Source organism: Sceloporus undulatus, chromosome 6 (genome assembly GCF_019175285.1).
Source record: "Sceloporus undulatus isolate JIND9_A2432 ecotype Alabama chromosome 6, SceUnd_v1.1, whole genome shotgun sequence".
NCBI lineage: Eukaryota > Metazoa > Chordata > Lepidosauria > Squamata > Phrynosomatidae > Sceloporus > Sceloporus undulatus.
In genome coordinates this window covers 78,180,099-78,195,962 of record NC_056527.1, presented here as the reverse complement: position 1 = coordinate 78,195,962, position 15,864 = coordinate 78,180,099, and the positions used below count along the sequence as shown (strand labels likewise).

At 41.1% G+C, this 15,864-nt stretch overlaps 1 protein-coding gene across 1 annotated transcript in view; it reads left to right on the top strand.

Moving 5' to 3' along the window:
• The window catches only part of LOC121933623 (transmembrane protease serine 11E-like), a 24,369-nt gene extending 11,526 nt beyond the window's left edge, over positions 1-12,843 (top strand). The window contains exons 3-9 of the mRNA XM_042473603.1: positions 1,884-1,951; positions 3,393-3,556; positions 5,726-5,764; positions 9,343-9,511; positions 10,340-10,605; positions 10,714-10,856; positions 12,682-12,843. Coding sequence (XP_042329537.1) covers positions 1,884-1,951; positions 3,393-3,556; positions 5,726-5,764; positions 9,343-9,511; positions 10,340-10,605; positions 10,714-10,856; positions 12,682-12,843 — 1,011 coding nt within the window. The remainder of the gene's footprint in view (positions 1-1,883; positions 1,952-3,392; positions 3,557-5,725; positions 5,765-9,342; positions 9,512-10,339; positions 10,606-10,713; positions 10,857-12,681) is intronic.
• Positions 12,844-15,864: the final 3,021 nt, after the last annotated feature.

Sequence of the window (15,864 nt, the reverse complement as noted above, 5' to 3'; positions counted from 1 at the left end):
CTCCTGAGCCCTATGACATGCGGGTGGCGCCATTATTGAGCGGCATCGCCCACACGGGGGGCATGTAGATGATGTGACATCATAGGGGTGTGTTGCAGCCCTCACACCGCTGCAAAAAAGAAGCCACTCTAGGTGGCTTCTTTTTTGCTGAGCATGAGTGCCCTGCAGTTTGGTTGTTGTGGCAATGCTGTGCAGTGTTTCGCCGCCAGTGTGTACTGGCCCAACATCTCTCCAGTGTTAAAGCAAGTTTGAGTGTACCCACACAGAAAAATTATAGAACCTTTATACCACTTTAACTGCCATTGCCCAATCCTAGGATTTGTTGTTTGATGAGGAACTTAGAATTCCCTGCTGTATTACAGTCCCCAGGATTCCATAGGATGGAGCCATGACAGTAGAAGTGGTATCAAAGAGCTGTAAGTGTGCAGTGTGGACCTATCCTCAGTTGAATAAAAACTCTAATGCTTTCTGTGTGTCCCAGGTAGGAATATACGGCCCTGCTCCTATTTTGCAAGTCTTATTTCTCTTGTCTTGAAATGCTTTCTTTCTAGCAGGATGCTCCAGATTGTAGTTCAGATTCTCATTGTACCAGGTCATGCTTTTCATCTAATGTAGTAATCCTCCCCCTCGGCCCTTAATAGTCATGTAATAGTTTGAGCCTCTGTGACTATTTATCACTTTCCAAAGCCTGCAGGTGGTACTGTAGTACCATTTCATTAGGACAGTGTGGGAATCGCCCTCCCTCTCCCTAGCACACTTGTAGTAATTTGGTCAAAGCTTGTCAAAAGGACTAGTGCAGGGACCAATTGCTCCACTCAGGTATTGCATGGCTCAGCTCCCATATGAGTCACAATGACTCAATTTTGCCCAGCCTGTCATTTCAACCAGCCACACCTCCTCCAGTTTCATTCAGGTGATTGCTACGTGAAGCTGGTTATCATCTCAGCAGACTATGCCTAACTACTTACTTAAAACATTTCTATTCTGCCTTTTCTCAATAGACTATAAGGCAGTTAACAAAAACAAAATTAAAATAATAAATTATACCCAAAAACTGAAAGACAGAAGATTAAAAAAATAGTTTGAGAAAGGATCTGAAGCTCCACTAGGGGTAGCACAGAAGCTAAGTAACACATGGCAACTGGTGACACAGTCTTTACAATTTTGTAATATATCACAATGGAGTCTCAATAGATGGTTAGATCTTCTTTCTTTACCTAGTGTTTGATTCTAGTGCTAGAGAATACCCAGGGACATAGCCAAGGGGGGGGGGTTCTTGGGGTCCGGACCCCCCTTTCCATTAGAAAAATTAATGGTGTGTGCTGCTGCGCCGCCGCACCCAAGCCCCATTATAATGGTGGCACTTAGTCTGGAACCCCCCCCCCCCTTCCTAAAATCCTAGCTACGTCCCTGGAGAACCTTACCTATCACATCCCTGCCTGACAACCATGCAAGAACCTAAGGTCAAGTGGAACTATGTAGGGAGCTTATTGCTTGGGCAAATAAGCCGACCTGCCTCTTCCAGCTTCAATTCTGGATCTGGGATGACCCCAGATGTTATCATACCTAAATCGCCACTGATCTAGCTGTGATAGCACCACCTGGATTTTGTACTGCAGCTTGAACAGCTGTTGTTCCAGTGCTGTTACCCTCATGATCCTCCTTCTACTGTACTTCTGCCACAAAGCAAATCACCTTTTTGAGAGTCATTGAAATACATTTTATGATGTGTTGTGTATAGAATCAGCTAATAAAAAAGGGGCGGTGGTGGTTAAAAAGACCTCCTTGATTAGTTATAGTACAACATGAAGCATTTTTTCCTATAGTGATTATATTTACCAGACTTTATTTGATACCCCTATACTTTTCATTTCTTTCAACAGATTAATCAGGCATTTCAAGCCACTCATTTAAAGAAAAGATTGATCAAATCACATGTTGTAAAACTAAGGTATGTAAAATGAAAATCCAGCTGAATGAGATGATTCCCAACCATGAAGCAAGGGAAGAATTTGTTCAAAAATCACATTGGCTAAGATGATTTTAGATGTTGATTGACTGTACCTTGTAGAATGTCTCATGAGCAGTAGCTTGCTAAAGCCTCTGGATTCCCTGGGGTGAGCTACAAGGCACCAAGATACTTCCTGAATATGTGGAGGCATTAGTTATTCCAGATCTTCTGTTTCAGCAGACCAGATTTATTTATGCAAGGAGGATCTGCAACAAAATGCTGCACCACGGAGCTCCCATGTTCACTGTGTAAGCCCTTGTCCCCACCCCAAGATACTCATTTTCACTTCTGTGTCACCCATTTTTCTGTCTGCCTCCCTTTTCTGAAAGAAGGTTTTAGCATTCTGTAGCCATACGTAGGCCTGTTACAAACGGGCATAAAGTATGGACTGGGTCCGTATTAGGATTGGAAAGGGGCGTAACTTCCGGATGCCCCATACCCTAATACGGACCGAGTCCGTACAAAATGGCAGCGCCCGTTCCACACAGAGGCCACTATGTTTACGTAGTGGACACACTGCATCTGCACATCACGTGGCGCATATTGGGTGGTCTGTAACGTGCCTTAGTATACCTAAGCTGCATCTGCACTGCAGAAATAATGCAGTTTGATACTACTTTGACTGCCATGGCTCAATGCTATGAAATTCTTGGATTTGTAGTTTTGTGAGATATTTAGCCTTCTCTGGTACCACAACAAACTATAAATCTCAGAATGCCCTAGCATGGAGCCATGGCATTTAAAGCGATGTCAAACTGCATTATTTTCCTTGTTGGGCTAGGATTGGGGTTGTATGCTTAGGGTGTTTTCCTTAAGATTTTTTCTATTTTGCCGACATCATAGCTCCCTTCCTTCTTCTCAAAAGTCTCATTTTGGCTATGTAGCTATCATATAACACCAGAGTTCACTATTGGTGTGTATATAATTTTACACAGCCAAGCTAATATTTGTTCCTACTTGGCATAGACATGTTGAATCAGTTAAGCTTATCGCACAGCACTTGGAGGAACGGGAATGGAACGGGGGGGAAAACGTGTGCTACCACATGGGAGAATGCCGTCAATGCCACTGGGAATCCCAAGCCATTCCCCAGCCATTCCTGGTAATTGATTTTGAAGGAGGATTTTGAGCCATTATTTTATGTCTTATTTTCAAACTGTAGAGAATGGTCTATGACCAACTGTAGTAAAATTATCATGCCATACCCCAAGTAGATATGGTTCCCCCCCACCTTGGGTGCCTCTAGATGGCTTGATTTAACCCAGATTGTGCAAAAAGATTGTTGGGTGTTGTAGAAGAAAATAGTCTGTGGTAGTATTTCTTCTTGCTTAACCAGTTTCCTTGTTTGACCAGTTGTTTCTGGGGCTTTATTCTTTTGCAGTCCAAATGATGGTGCTGTTCTGGCAAAAATGGTGCTGGTGTTTAGGTTCATTGCTTCAGATAGTAAACAGGCACGCTTAACAACTGTTAACACTGTTTTGGTGAGGAGGCTGAAGTCATCAACATGGCCCTTGAGTATTGATTTGTCATCTTACAGTCTCACAGGCAAGTGTCAAAGATTGTTAATCTTGGTCAGATTTTTAAAATATTTGCTTGTTTGTTTATCTATTTTTTACTAATGCTTTCTTCCCTTGCATTATATACTAAAGCACATGGTGCTGTCATAAACGTGTCACCTGTTCCTATTTCTTAGGTGATTGTAGCCCACACAGTTTATTCCTATTAGAACAAAAACTCATGACCTCTTCTCCATGTTCTACTCTTGAGCCCACCCCTAGATCTTCCAGGCTTTGCCCCAACCCACTAAATTTTGCCAGAACCCACTAGATTAATCTCTACTAGACTCCATCCTGGCTTCCACTATCTCTGCCCCCTAAACCCTACTTATGGAGCAAACAAACAAACAAACAAAAAACAAGTGTATAGGCTAGTGGAATTTATACCCAGGATTGCAGGGTAAATTACCGATATGCTTGGTTGATCCAATGCCAGTAGCCATTATGTTATTTGTATACCTCCTGTAATCTCGGTCATCTTCATCTAATTTCATTCAGTTGTATAAATTGCTTGGTTGATTCATGCCCAGAACGAGCAACATGAAATACAAAGGAGTTTCTGACATAGTTACTCAAGGCCCTAAACTCTGATTCTTTCATATCTGTAGAAAGCAGAATTGAACAGTTATACAGAATTCTAAAAAAGATAATGATGTGGTTTTTAAGGCCAGTCATGTAATTTTAAAGAAACGTAGCTAGTAGTTAATCTCTGAAAAGTCCTTAAAGATTTTCTGTAATACACGTAAACTTAATAGTACCTAGAACCTTCTACTGTTTTCTGCCAGTTGCCTGTCTTTAAGAGTAAGAGAATAGGAAAAAAGGAACAGATATGGCCACTGAGGTCTGGTCCATCATGAAGCCTACTGAGGCTGTGCAAATGCATGTTCTCCAAGGCTTCCATTTGTTTCCAGTGGGGCTTGTATCCCCAGTGGGAGAAGGTTGTATGCATATTCCACCTAGAACATTCAAATGTCTTTGGTAATTTCTGACTAAGACAGTGGAGATTATCATATGGAGGACGGGATGGGGATGGGATCGTTCTCCTGTCCTTATCCCATTCATGATCCAAGTGAAAGTGATTGCACAAATCACTTTCACACTGCAGCCAGCTGAAAAGTGCTTTCAGCTGTCACGATATTAATGGATTAAGCCATTAATAAAAAGACTGCAAATGACAGCTGAAAGTGTTTTTCAGCCGGCTACAATGTGAAAGTGATTTGCGCAGTCACTTTCACTCGCACTTCCTTTAGTATGAATATCAGCAGTTAGCAGAAGATAGCAGTTTTCTTTTCCTCTGTGCAATAACTTTTGCCACTTCAGTTTCCAGCTTTTGACATAGTTCTCATTTTGGCTCATATGAGAATGCAAGCTCAAACTAGGGCATGCTCCCAGCTGTAGTAATGAAGCTCCCAAATCTTGGTTCAGAGGATACCCTCTAGAGCTTAGATCTTAGATATTGCCCTCATCCCTCTGCTGATGGAGAACCCATATAATGTGGCAGCACATCTTTTTGGCCCTTCTCACAGTGGCTAATGAATACAAAAACAGGCATAGATTTGGCCACATTTGAAAAAGAGGAGGCAGTGTATACTGGGAATCAGCGTCTTATTAGATAAATTATATAATTTAGATAGTAATGAAAGCCAATATCCTTATTACTATTTTGTAATAAAATTGTCTATCCAAAGAATATTTTCTTCAGTCCATGTTTCTGATAGCCATCTGGATAATTATGAATCTCTCTTTCACTTTTTAATCTTATAAATTGCACTATGTAAGGTGTCAGGTAACGTGATGATGGAAATGAAGCACACTTGGCAGGTGATAATTTTGCATCACAACTGGCAGAAGTTAATTGTGGATATTGAATTATGTAAGAGTATTAAAGGGTGTGTGAAATTACTACCACTTTCTTCCAAGAAACAGAACTAGTCTTATTGAAAACTTCAACTGGTGTTAGAATTCCTTATGTTTTGCATGGGGAAGGCCCTCTGTTTTGCTATGCCCTGTGCAATGAAAGGTACCCCAACAGCTGCATAATGAGATAATCCCCAGTTGTTCAGTAACTGTTATAAAGAGTTCTGAAGTTCATTGAAACAAATGAAAATAATTTAAATAACAGTATTAAAGTGATGGCTCGATGTGTCTTCTTTTTCAGAAATCAATGCAGAAAATGGTGAACATATTCTCAGCAATTGTAAGTGGTAAAACTGTGTTCTGTTCAGAAATAAGGCTCCTAGAAATGAGAAAGGATAGACTCTCCCAACTTGGTTGTTGCCTTCAGCCCCCATAACCTGAATACCAGCTGGCTTTGGATTTATGGGCAGTCCAACATGTCTGGAACACCACTTGGTGTATTCTGGCTCAGCACTCCAGTGTTTTCACCTTGTAGCAGCACTAGGGCTTTCTATCTCAGACAGCTGGAGAGGTTTGAAAAATAGTGTGAAGAGGCTCAGAAGTGACTGTCAGAAGTCTTGACTCACTTCTTCAGAGACTGACTACCTTTGATAGTGACTAGGAGGCTAATCAGATTACTACAAAGAGGAAGTCATTTATCGAGGAGAAACCATACTAGTTTGCCATGGAGGGGAGTCACCACAACAATGATCACCATGAATCCCAATTGGAAGGGAAAAGGCCACAACTTTATTGACATTAGTTGTAATGTAGGGTTGGCCTACCAAGCATGAGGTCTGGATCTGTCATTAACCAATCTGTTATTGGTTGATGAACCCATTTGCTTGGTCACGGCCAAGCTTCAAGTTGACAAAGGGTGACTGTTTAATTGCCCATCTGCATCTTTGGGAACCAGTTGACTGTTTATTTGCGTCTCCACTCCTTGTCACTAGGGGATGCTGACTCAGTGCTGCCTGTGCAATGGCAAAACCACAACATTCCCAGCACTCCTGCATCCCCATTGGACTCCTGATCCAGTGCTACGCAGTCCTGGAAACCATACCCACCAGATCCAAGACCTATGCTACCACCCCTGGAAAGCTGTGACAGCATAGCCCTTACCCAACTAGAGAGGGAGCATGGGGAGAATCAAGCAATAATGGTGCTGCTCATGGGTGCCATGTGGCCTTAAATAGTCCTATAGTCCAATCAGGAGCCTAGAAGGGGCAGAGGTTCTGGCCCATCTGGCTTCCCACCAATCACAGGCCTACCCCCCTGCATTGCCCTCCAATCAGATGGCACTTCTGGCCCCAGCAAGAAACCATGCTAATTCCTTGCCAAGCAAGGGAAACAAAAAGCAGGCAAGGGAGACGATTCATCTCTGTCTTTGTAGATTCTGCTGCTGTTCAGTTTTTAATTCTAAAGATTCCAAATGAGACTGTGATTGTGCATTCACTTTGATGTGTTCATAAATCTTTTTTCCAGGGGGATCAGACAGTGATATTTTTTACATTGAATCATCCTGTGTTTTCCCACCACTTCTCCAGTATGTTTCTTTTGCCAAAGGGGGGAATATCTGTGCAGGAAGAAAAGACAAAATAGCTGTACAATGCTAGAGGCTGGTACCTCTGGAAGTTTACCTAGATAGTCTGTGGTGAGGAATATCATAGGGGAAGCAGGGGAAGCACAGGCCATTGGCACAAAGATGGCAGTATTGTCCAAATGTTCTATAAAATGTGAGTGAACAAAGTTTTGGTTTTGTTGGCCATGATGGCCAGGTGACGGGGTCCTGAGAGTTGAAGTAGTAGTAGTAGTAGTAGTTAGTAGTAACAGTAACAACAGTAGCAGTAGCAGCAAGAGCAACAGCAGCAGTAATAATTTTTCCCGGCTCTCTTCCTATGGTTGTCACAAAGCTCCACAGTGTCTTTTGACTAAAGCCATTCCATCTTTTCATCCTTATACAGGAAATTTTTTGTTAACTGTTGTGTTTTTTATGATCAAAGCATGATGAGTTTCTAATCCTAACTATAAATAAAGATGCCTTAAATACATTTGAACAAAGCAAAGTGACAGCTGAGCAAAATTAGATCAGAAGTTGCATCAGTAAATACATGCAACTTGTGAGTCACAAGGTTAACAGACAATTTATAAGCACATACATTTTGATCCTCACATTTAGGAGATTATCATACGGGCTTTATCTCATCATTTCCCCAATGTCATAAATGCATGCTTAACTTAAAAGATAGGTCTTACCAAATTCATTCATCTGCAGCCCATCTGCAGCCCATATGTAACCTTTGCTTGTCCTGTGGCTTTTCAAGCATGGGATTTTTGCATGCTTGAAAATCCCCCGCAGAAGCCCAGGTTGCAGATGGGCTGCAGACAGGTGAATGCAATAAGAACTGTCTTTAAAGTTTAATGTGTGTTTACCCCATTGGGAAAATGACAGAATAAAAGCTTGTGCAATAATCTCCTTAGTCAATACAGGAAATATTTTTGCAATGAAAACTTGGTCAATAAAAAATTCACCTGAAAATCAGCTGTCACTTGAGAATGAACAAGGGTGACTGGATGGTTACAGCTTTCCATAAAATTGTACATGTACCCACAGATTTGATTTGATCCTACTTTGGCATTTCAGTTAGACAACAGTTTGGCATTTGCTTCTGTTCTGACTTGTTATATTTAGTCTCTTATTAACTGAAGTCCCAAATCTGAGAAATCTAAAGGTTCATGCTGCATTGATCATCCTAGAAAATACAAAGTGGCTCAAAGATTTCTTCGTGTTATCAGTATTGGATAGCACTGACATGCTTAGTATCCTTTTAGGGTGGTATTAGACCTGGCCATTTGCAGACAAATAAGTGCAGGGATTTATAGTTATGAATGCTTAATGTTTATTTTAAAATATTTGAATAGCCAGTACTTTTTATTTCTTGGCAGAAGTGGAAGAAATGCTCATGTATAGTTTCATATTCTGAAGGTATCTGAATGTATCAACTATGCCAAGATTCAGCTGAATAGGTACAGCAATTTTTGTGCAAGAGCAGCTTTCCCCTTTGGTGGGTATTCCCCTCCTACCCCCAAAAACTGAAGTTCATATCCCTAGGTTTGGAGCCAGTCCCAGAGGATTGTGCTTTGGAAATGGCCCTGCATTAGTCATGATGGTGGTTGCATGCAAAACCCCACACTAAACCCCATGGTTTGGGGGAAAATACTGGGACTTCCTGTGACATTGCTAGCTTTGGGGCAAGTTTAATTGCATTTTAATTTTTATATCAGGGTTTTCTTTAAATTGTATTGTGTTTAAGGTGTTATGGAGGCTACAAGCAGTAGTAATTCTTCTTTTTAAAGCAAAACGAATGTGGAAGTTCATGAGAAAGGAACAGAGAATGTAAAATGAGGCCATGTGCTTTTCATCCTATCCTCACTCTCCATGAGAGTGAAATTGAATTAGAAATGTCCCTAATCTTCTTCAAGGTCCACTTTATGGTGCCAAGGTTCACAAGGCTCCAAGACATTATTGAGTGTCTCCCAATTCTTCAAAGGATTACAAATGGGAGGAGGTTAAAGACTGCAGATGCCTAAAATCACCATAACATTCCATGAAAGAGCTAGGGCATTTGCACAATAGAAACATCATCTGGAGGTTAAACTGAACCCACTGAGACCAGTGAGAATCCCTTAAAGGTAAATATGCATAGAATTGGGGTAATTCTCATATTTTAATAATAACGATCTTTCATTTGTTCTGCTTTTCTAAAAATGTGTGAAAACTACATAAAAGAAAAATGTGTGGAATTCTCCAATAAAAGGCAAATCTGTCTTTCAAAATGTGCAGTCTTAAAAGTCTTTCTTCTGCAAATTCTTTGGCAGGTTGTGGAACACGAATGTTCAAAAGTGGGGAGAGAATCTCTGGAGGAAGCATTGCAGGGGAAGGGGAATGGCCATGGCAAGCTAGTCTACAGCTAAATGGTGTCCATCGCTGTGGGGCGACAATAATCAGTGACAGATGGCTTGTATCTGCAGCTCACTGCTTTAGAGGGTGAGAAGAACCTCTCCAAACTCCAATGCACTATTAATGCACTTCAACACCACACTTTAAAAAATGATCACATCTGATTTATGCATGCATATTCACCAACTACCCCAATCAGTTGACCCTCCATATCCCCAGATTCCTTATCTAGAGATCCAACCATTCAAGCAAACCTTGATTTTGCCAATTGATATAAGGGACACCATTTTACTGTGCCATTGTATTACATGGGACTTGAGCATCCATAGATTTTGGAATCCATGGGGGGTTCCTGCACCCAAACCCCATCAGATACCAAGGGCTTGGTATATTATGAAGTTGTGAGCTGAAAAAAGTAGCTGGTGTTAATCCATTTCTTTCCCAGACTCTCACTCCTTGGGCTTCCCCTTCCAAGTTTGTCTTGTTATCTCATCCTGAAGCTAGTTAGGAAAGTGGGAGGTCTGTGGTCTGTTACAGACAGCCAAAATAAAGCTGCTTCGAGTCACAGTGGAGGTATGGTGTTTCAATGATGCATGTGTCCTATGAGTCCAGAAGTCGCACCAAAACCACGCTCCAAGGACTGGAGCGTGGCTTTGGTGTGGCTTCCGGACTCTTAGGACGCATGCATTATTGAAACACCATACCTCCACTGTGACTCGAAACAGCTTTATTTTGGCTGTCTGTAACAGGCCTGTGAGGAGGAACAGTGGAGCCAGATCAGTAGACAAAGGATGAATTCTCCCTTAGAAATACTCTCTTCTACTTTACAGTTAGTTTGTTTTAAAGAGAGACTAAAGTAAAACAATTATCATTGCTAAGCACAATTAATTATTTCAATGCTACCCTTAATTTCAGAGTCTCGGATATCAACAGTTGGACGGCTACCTTTGGAGCACGTATAAGGACTCCAGCAACGAGAAGGAAACTTCGTCAGATCATAGTTCATGAACATTATGCTAACAGCGTAATGAACCATGAATTTGATATTGCTGTTATAAAGGTCTCACCCCCTTTACAGTTTACACCGGCTGTACATCATATTTGTCTTCCAGAGGCTACGCAGGTTTTTCCAGAAAATACCTCTTGCTATGTCACAGGATATGGTGCACTGATAGATGATGGTGTGTAATGATTATTTGTGCTGAATGCTATTGTTGTGTGTGTTACAGTGCAGCCTTCCTGTGAAATTTCACTGGTCTTGTTTAATCATATGATTATTTTCAATTCAGGTCCCAGTGTTGGTGAACTTCGTCAAACAATAGTGGAAATTATAAGTAATGAGGTATGCAATAGAAGGGAAGTATACAATAGAGCCATTTCACCTGGCATGCTGTGTGCTGGATACCTGGAAGGAGGGAGTGATGCCTGCCAGGTAGGTCTTAGAAGAGAACAGGAAGAACACCTAATATGAAAGTGTTAGACACCTCTGCAGAAGTATTTTATAGGTTCTACAGGTTTGGTAGAATTTATTCTAGGGCCATTGCTATGTGCATGCCCCCTCGCCCACTTTGTTCTAGCTGTAGGCAGCAGTTCTTATCAGTTATTTTCTTGGGAGTTTATCAGACAAGGGAAATTGGAAGTATAATCCAATGGTAATATTATTATTAATATGAACACAATCATGGGGTTTAACGTTATTGTGTGATAGCCTACTAGATGCAAATTTGGGCAATGGTAAGTCAGTCCGATTGCAATCATGGGGTTTCATGTTGTTCCGTGATAGACTACTACACACAAATTCGGGCAATGACATGCTATTTTCGGGCAATGGGAAGCCAGTTTGAATGCTATTCACTGTCACATAAATTCGCTGAACTAGCAAATTCATGTGAATGCGTTCTGGCCCCACTTCCTTTTCATTTGAAATTAAGAGAAATTCGTCACATGTGATAGTCCTCGGACAGGGATGAGTTTGGCCTAACTGACTCATCAGAGAAGGAAAGCAGAGGGGAGCAACTGAACCATGGCCTGGAGGTGTATTCCTTATGGCTCAGACTCTTTGATACTCTCTCTCTCTCTCTCTTTCTGAGTAGGGAAGCAGGGAACATATTTGGGATTTTGTCCTTGCCATAAGGAGTTTTGCTTCTGCTGTTGCTCCTCCTCCTCCTCATATTAATTTATTTTATAACATGCCTTTTTCTCAGTGCAGGGACTCAAGCTGGTTTACAGTGTATTAAAATCAGTACAGATTAAAAACATATTAAAACATCAGTAAAATACCAGTAAAATATTAATTTAAAAACAATTAGGCAATCAGTAGAGCTAAAGCCATTTAAAATTAGAATTCGGCCTTAGATTGAAAACATTCCACCACCTCTATTCTGTTTCTCTGTAGGATGGAGTGACTAAAAACATGCTGTTTTCACGTGGGTAGAGGTTCTGGGGCATTTGCACATTCAAAATAGATGGATGAAATATGCAGCTAAAGAAGAAGAGATAGATGGTGGAAAAACAGGTTGCAGGTTAATAGCAGGGCAACTGCTTAAAAATGTCTGACAATGAATTTCTGACTAACTGGAAATTGGCTGTTACAGGGCATTATGTGAAGAGTATCATTTTCCTTTATTTTCTCTCAAACAACAATTTATGATTGTGAAACCACAGCCATCAACAGCCACACTGAGACCTAAAACTAGTCAAACGATTAGCCCTTATGAGCTTATTTTTCTTTGTAAAATAGCTGTGACAATGGTCCCAGTCCAGGCTGGGACTGAGGCTTAGGGTTTGAGGGCTTTACGCTCTGTCTCTGCCACACTCCTTGCCCAGATCATCTCATGCCACCACAGCTGCTCTCTGCCTTTCTTCTCCCAATTCAAGTAGCAGTTTGTGTTTGTTTTTGTTTTTAATTTCTGGAAAATTTAATAAAATTATTTTTTTTAAAGTGTAAAGGAACTTAACCTTACCTCCAAAATAGGTTCAATATCTTGAATAGCTTCTTTAAGTTCAGACCAAAACCCAGAGTGGGTTGACTGTCCTACAGATATGGGAGCCACCAGTGACGGTGGGTGCTGCTGCTCCTGCTGCTATAATCTAAGAGGCCACAGCAGGACAAGTTAAAAGTCTGAGATATTGGGGAGTTGGGTCTCTGCCCAAGGAGGCACTGGTAGTATACATAATGCTTGCTTGCCATGTCACTTTTGCAAAGAACAATATTTTCCTTCCTGTATATTTAGAAATGATTTTATTTCCTCTGCTAGGGTGATTCCGGTGGTCCATTGGTTACAGATGATTCCAGAGGAATATGGACCCTTGTTGGCATAGTGAGCTGGGGTGCTGAATGTGCTAGGCCAAACAAGCCTGGAGTTTATACACGAGTGACTTATTATCGCGACTGGATCGCAGCCATGACTGGAGTCTGATGTTACCAGAAGGATGAACTTCAGGTGCCTGAGACCCAAGACATTTGGACTATTTATAGATATTTTTTCAAACACATAATTCTGTTGCTCTGATCAGTACTAGCTCCAGAGAAGGCACTGGTGTCTCTGCTGGAGGTGTTCAACATGATTCGTTGCCAAATCAAGTCATATCCTACCAGTCTTGTTTTGTTATCAACATGATCTCTGTTTTGTACTAGAAGAGGAATAAGTGAAGACATACAGTTGCAGCCAACAAAAAACTTTTGACTTCTTTCAGATTCCAGTCCTTAAAAAAAACTGCACCGTTGAGGCCCTGTTCAAAGGATATGCACCTCCTGCTACCATTGCTGTTTTGATAATGTGGTCAAAGGTAAATTGAAGTGCACCATTTCATTAAAGGAAAATTCTTATACATTCCCTTTCAAGGATGGGGAATATCTCAATTTATTACCTCTCAATTTTTAGACTCACTTTTGTAGTCATGCACATGCCATCCAATACTTTTGGGCTGGAGCAAAGAGCCATCAATAATGGTTCTTCCCAAGTCATGAACTATGGAGACAATGCATAAAAGACAGAGAAAGCAGAATCATTAGTGGTATTCTGTTCTACTTTCCTTCACATTTTCTGTCCTTATGCCCAAAAAGAGTCACACAAGTATCTAAGAGACTGCGATTTTTCATGTAGTGTGATGTGTCTGGAAGGTTCAAAGTGGCGGAGTGCTACTGCTGACATACTGTGTAATTGTGTGGCTAGTGGTGTTCCAAGTTTGGTGGTCTTCTTATTTCTCTTATTTTTCTCCTGGTCCTTGGTAAATGCTCTGCTTTTTGGTGCAGGGATCTCCTCCTGAAAGGTGTGTGTGTGTTTTGGGGGTCTGTGTGTGTTCTGTACCTAACTCGTAAATGGATAGGATGTACAAAGGGCAAACAGTTCTCTTAATGGAAAAAGAATGAAATCATGTTCTCTTCAGCACATGGAAAGAGTCAGAGCCAGGGCCTGCTTCCTGGAAACTTGGACAATCCAAAAGAAAGAAGCAGATTCCTTCCCTTGGCCTGTTACAGACTGCCAAAATAAAGCTGCTTTGGGTCTCTTTGGAGGTATGCTATTTAAATGATGCATGCATCCTAAGAATCGGGAAGCTGCACCAAAGCTGCACTCCAGTGCTTAGGAATGGAGTGTGGCTTTGGCGCGACCTCCGGACTCTTAGGACCCATGCATCATTTAAATAGCATACCTCCAAACAGACCCGAAGCAGCTTTATTTTGGCAGTCTGTAACAGTCCCTTGTCTAGTAAACAACTACTGACCTACCCGGTGGTGCAAGGGCAGCCATACAGCTTTTGGATGCATCCTCACAACCAATTACCTTGTTTCCCTGAAAATAAGAAATACCCATAAAATAAGCCGTAGCATGATTTCTAAGCATTTTTGCAATATAAGCCATACTCTAAAAATAAGACATAGTCATAGGCCCAATGCGGAACAGAATGGGGCAGGAAGGGAGCGGAAAGAATGGGGCTAATGGTTCTAAAGGAAATGGAGTAGCAAGAAATTCAGGATGGAATTCCGGGTTTGGAAAGTTATGACGATGTTCCAGAAGAAGACGATTTAACATCTGAACATTAGGAGGAACTTCCTGACAGTAAGGGCTGTTCGACAGTGGAATGCACTTCCTCGGAAGGTGATAGAGTCTCCTTCCTTGGAGGTCTTTAAACAGAGGCTGGATGGCCATCTGTCAGGGATGCTTTGATCTGGATTTCCTGCATGGCAGGGGGTTGGACTGGATGGCCCTAGTGGTCTCTTCCAACTCTACGATTCTATGATTCTAAATGTAGATTGTTGTACCATACTTAATAAAAATAAGACACCCCCTGAAAATAAGCCATGGTGTGTCTTCTTGAGGAAAAATAGACAGTGTCTTATTTTTGGGGAAACATGGTAGTAGTCACAGATGGTGCTGCATGTGAGAACCTCCAGCTACCCTTGTGGACTCTGGCATGGAGAAGTATCATCACACCCTAGACCACTGCTGGGGGCACAGTGAAAGAAAGTTACATTCTCACAGAACAGGTGCTGGATTTCACTCATCTTTTCCACAATTTGATGTGTAATTTATTTTGATGTGTGTCTGGCATGCATATTCTACTAAATAGTTTATTTTCAGTTTTTATAATGGAAGTTCCTCTAGTGTAGTAGTTTCCTCTCTCCTCCTTTCTTTTTTCTTGTGAATCTCTTTTTGCCTGGAATGTAGAAGATTCAAGAAGGCCGATTCCCTCCATTCTCTGTTCTTTTGTGGTCCATAGTTGCTCCTAGTTTTGAAAATATGTATTTGAAAAACAGAGGGCAAAGGAACAGTCCAGCAAAGGTAGTCGTGGCTATTTTGAATTTAATGATTTTCATTTCACTGCACTGTAACACAGTAATCCTTAACTCATGTTGACTTTAATGGGACTAATTTCTAAGTAGTAATACTTGGAACTGCACTGGAAGTCCTTTTGAGTACAGTGGAACCAGAATAGTCTTCTTCAATATATTACACTCCCAAAGTTTTAGGCCACAACTTCCATCATTGCTGAATGTTAGCCATGTTGCCATGAGCTGATCAGAGTTGTAATCCAGTACATTTGAATGGCATTGGGCTAGAGAAGGCATGGACAAGAACATTTTCGCTTGAAAGACTTAAAGCAGTTCTTGGTTAAATGAACAATAATGAACAAGCAAATTTTTTGTACATTAGTCTTAAGTCTTAATGCAATTCTTTTTCAATTACATTTGTAAGGTAAATACTAAAGTTACATTGGCCAGATTGTTCATGTGCACTACAGTAAATTATGCATTTCTTCTGTTTTCCATTCTGCATAAGTGGCTGCAGGTTCACATAAACAGAAAGGGAGTGGCTAGTTCATGGCAAAATGAACCCACATGGCCCATTTTGTTTGCTTTCAACGGCTGTTTGCTGAAATTTTTTGTCTTGCTTCCTTACTTGCCTCCTATTCTTCAAATCTGATCTAAGAGTCAAGTC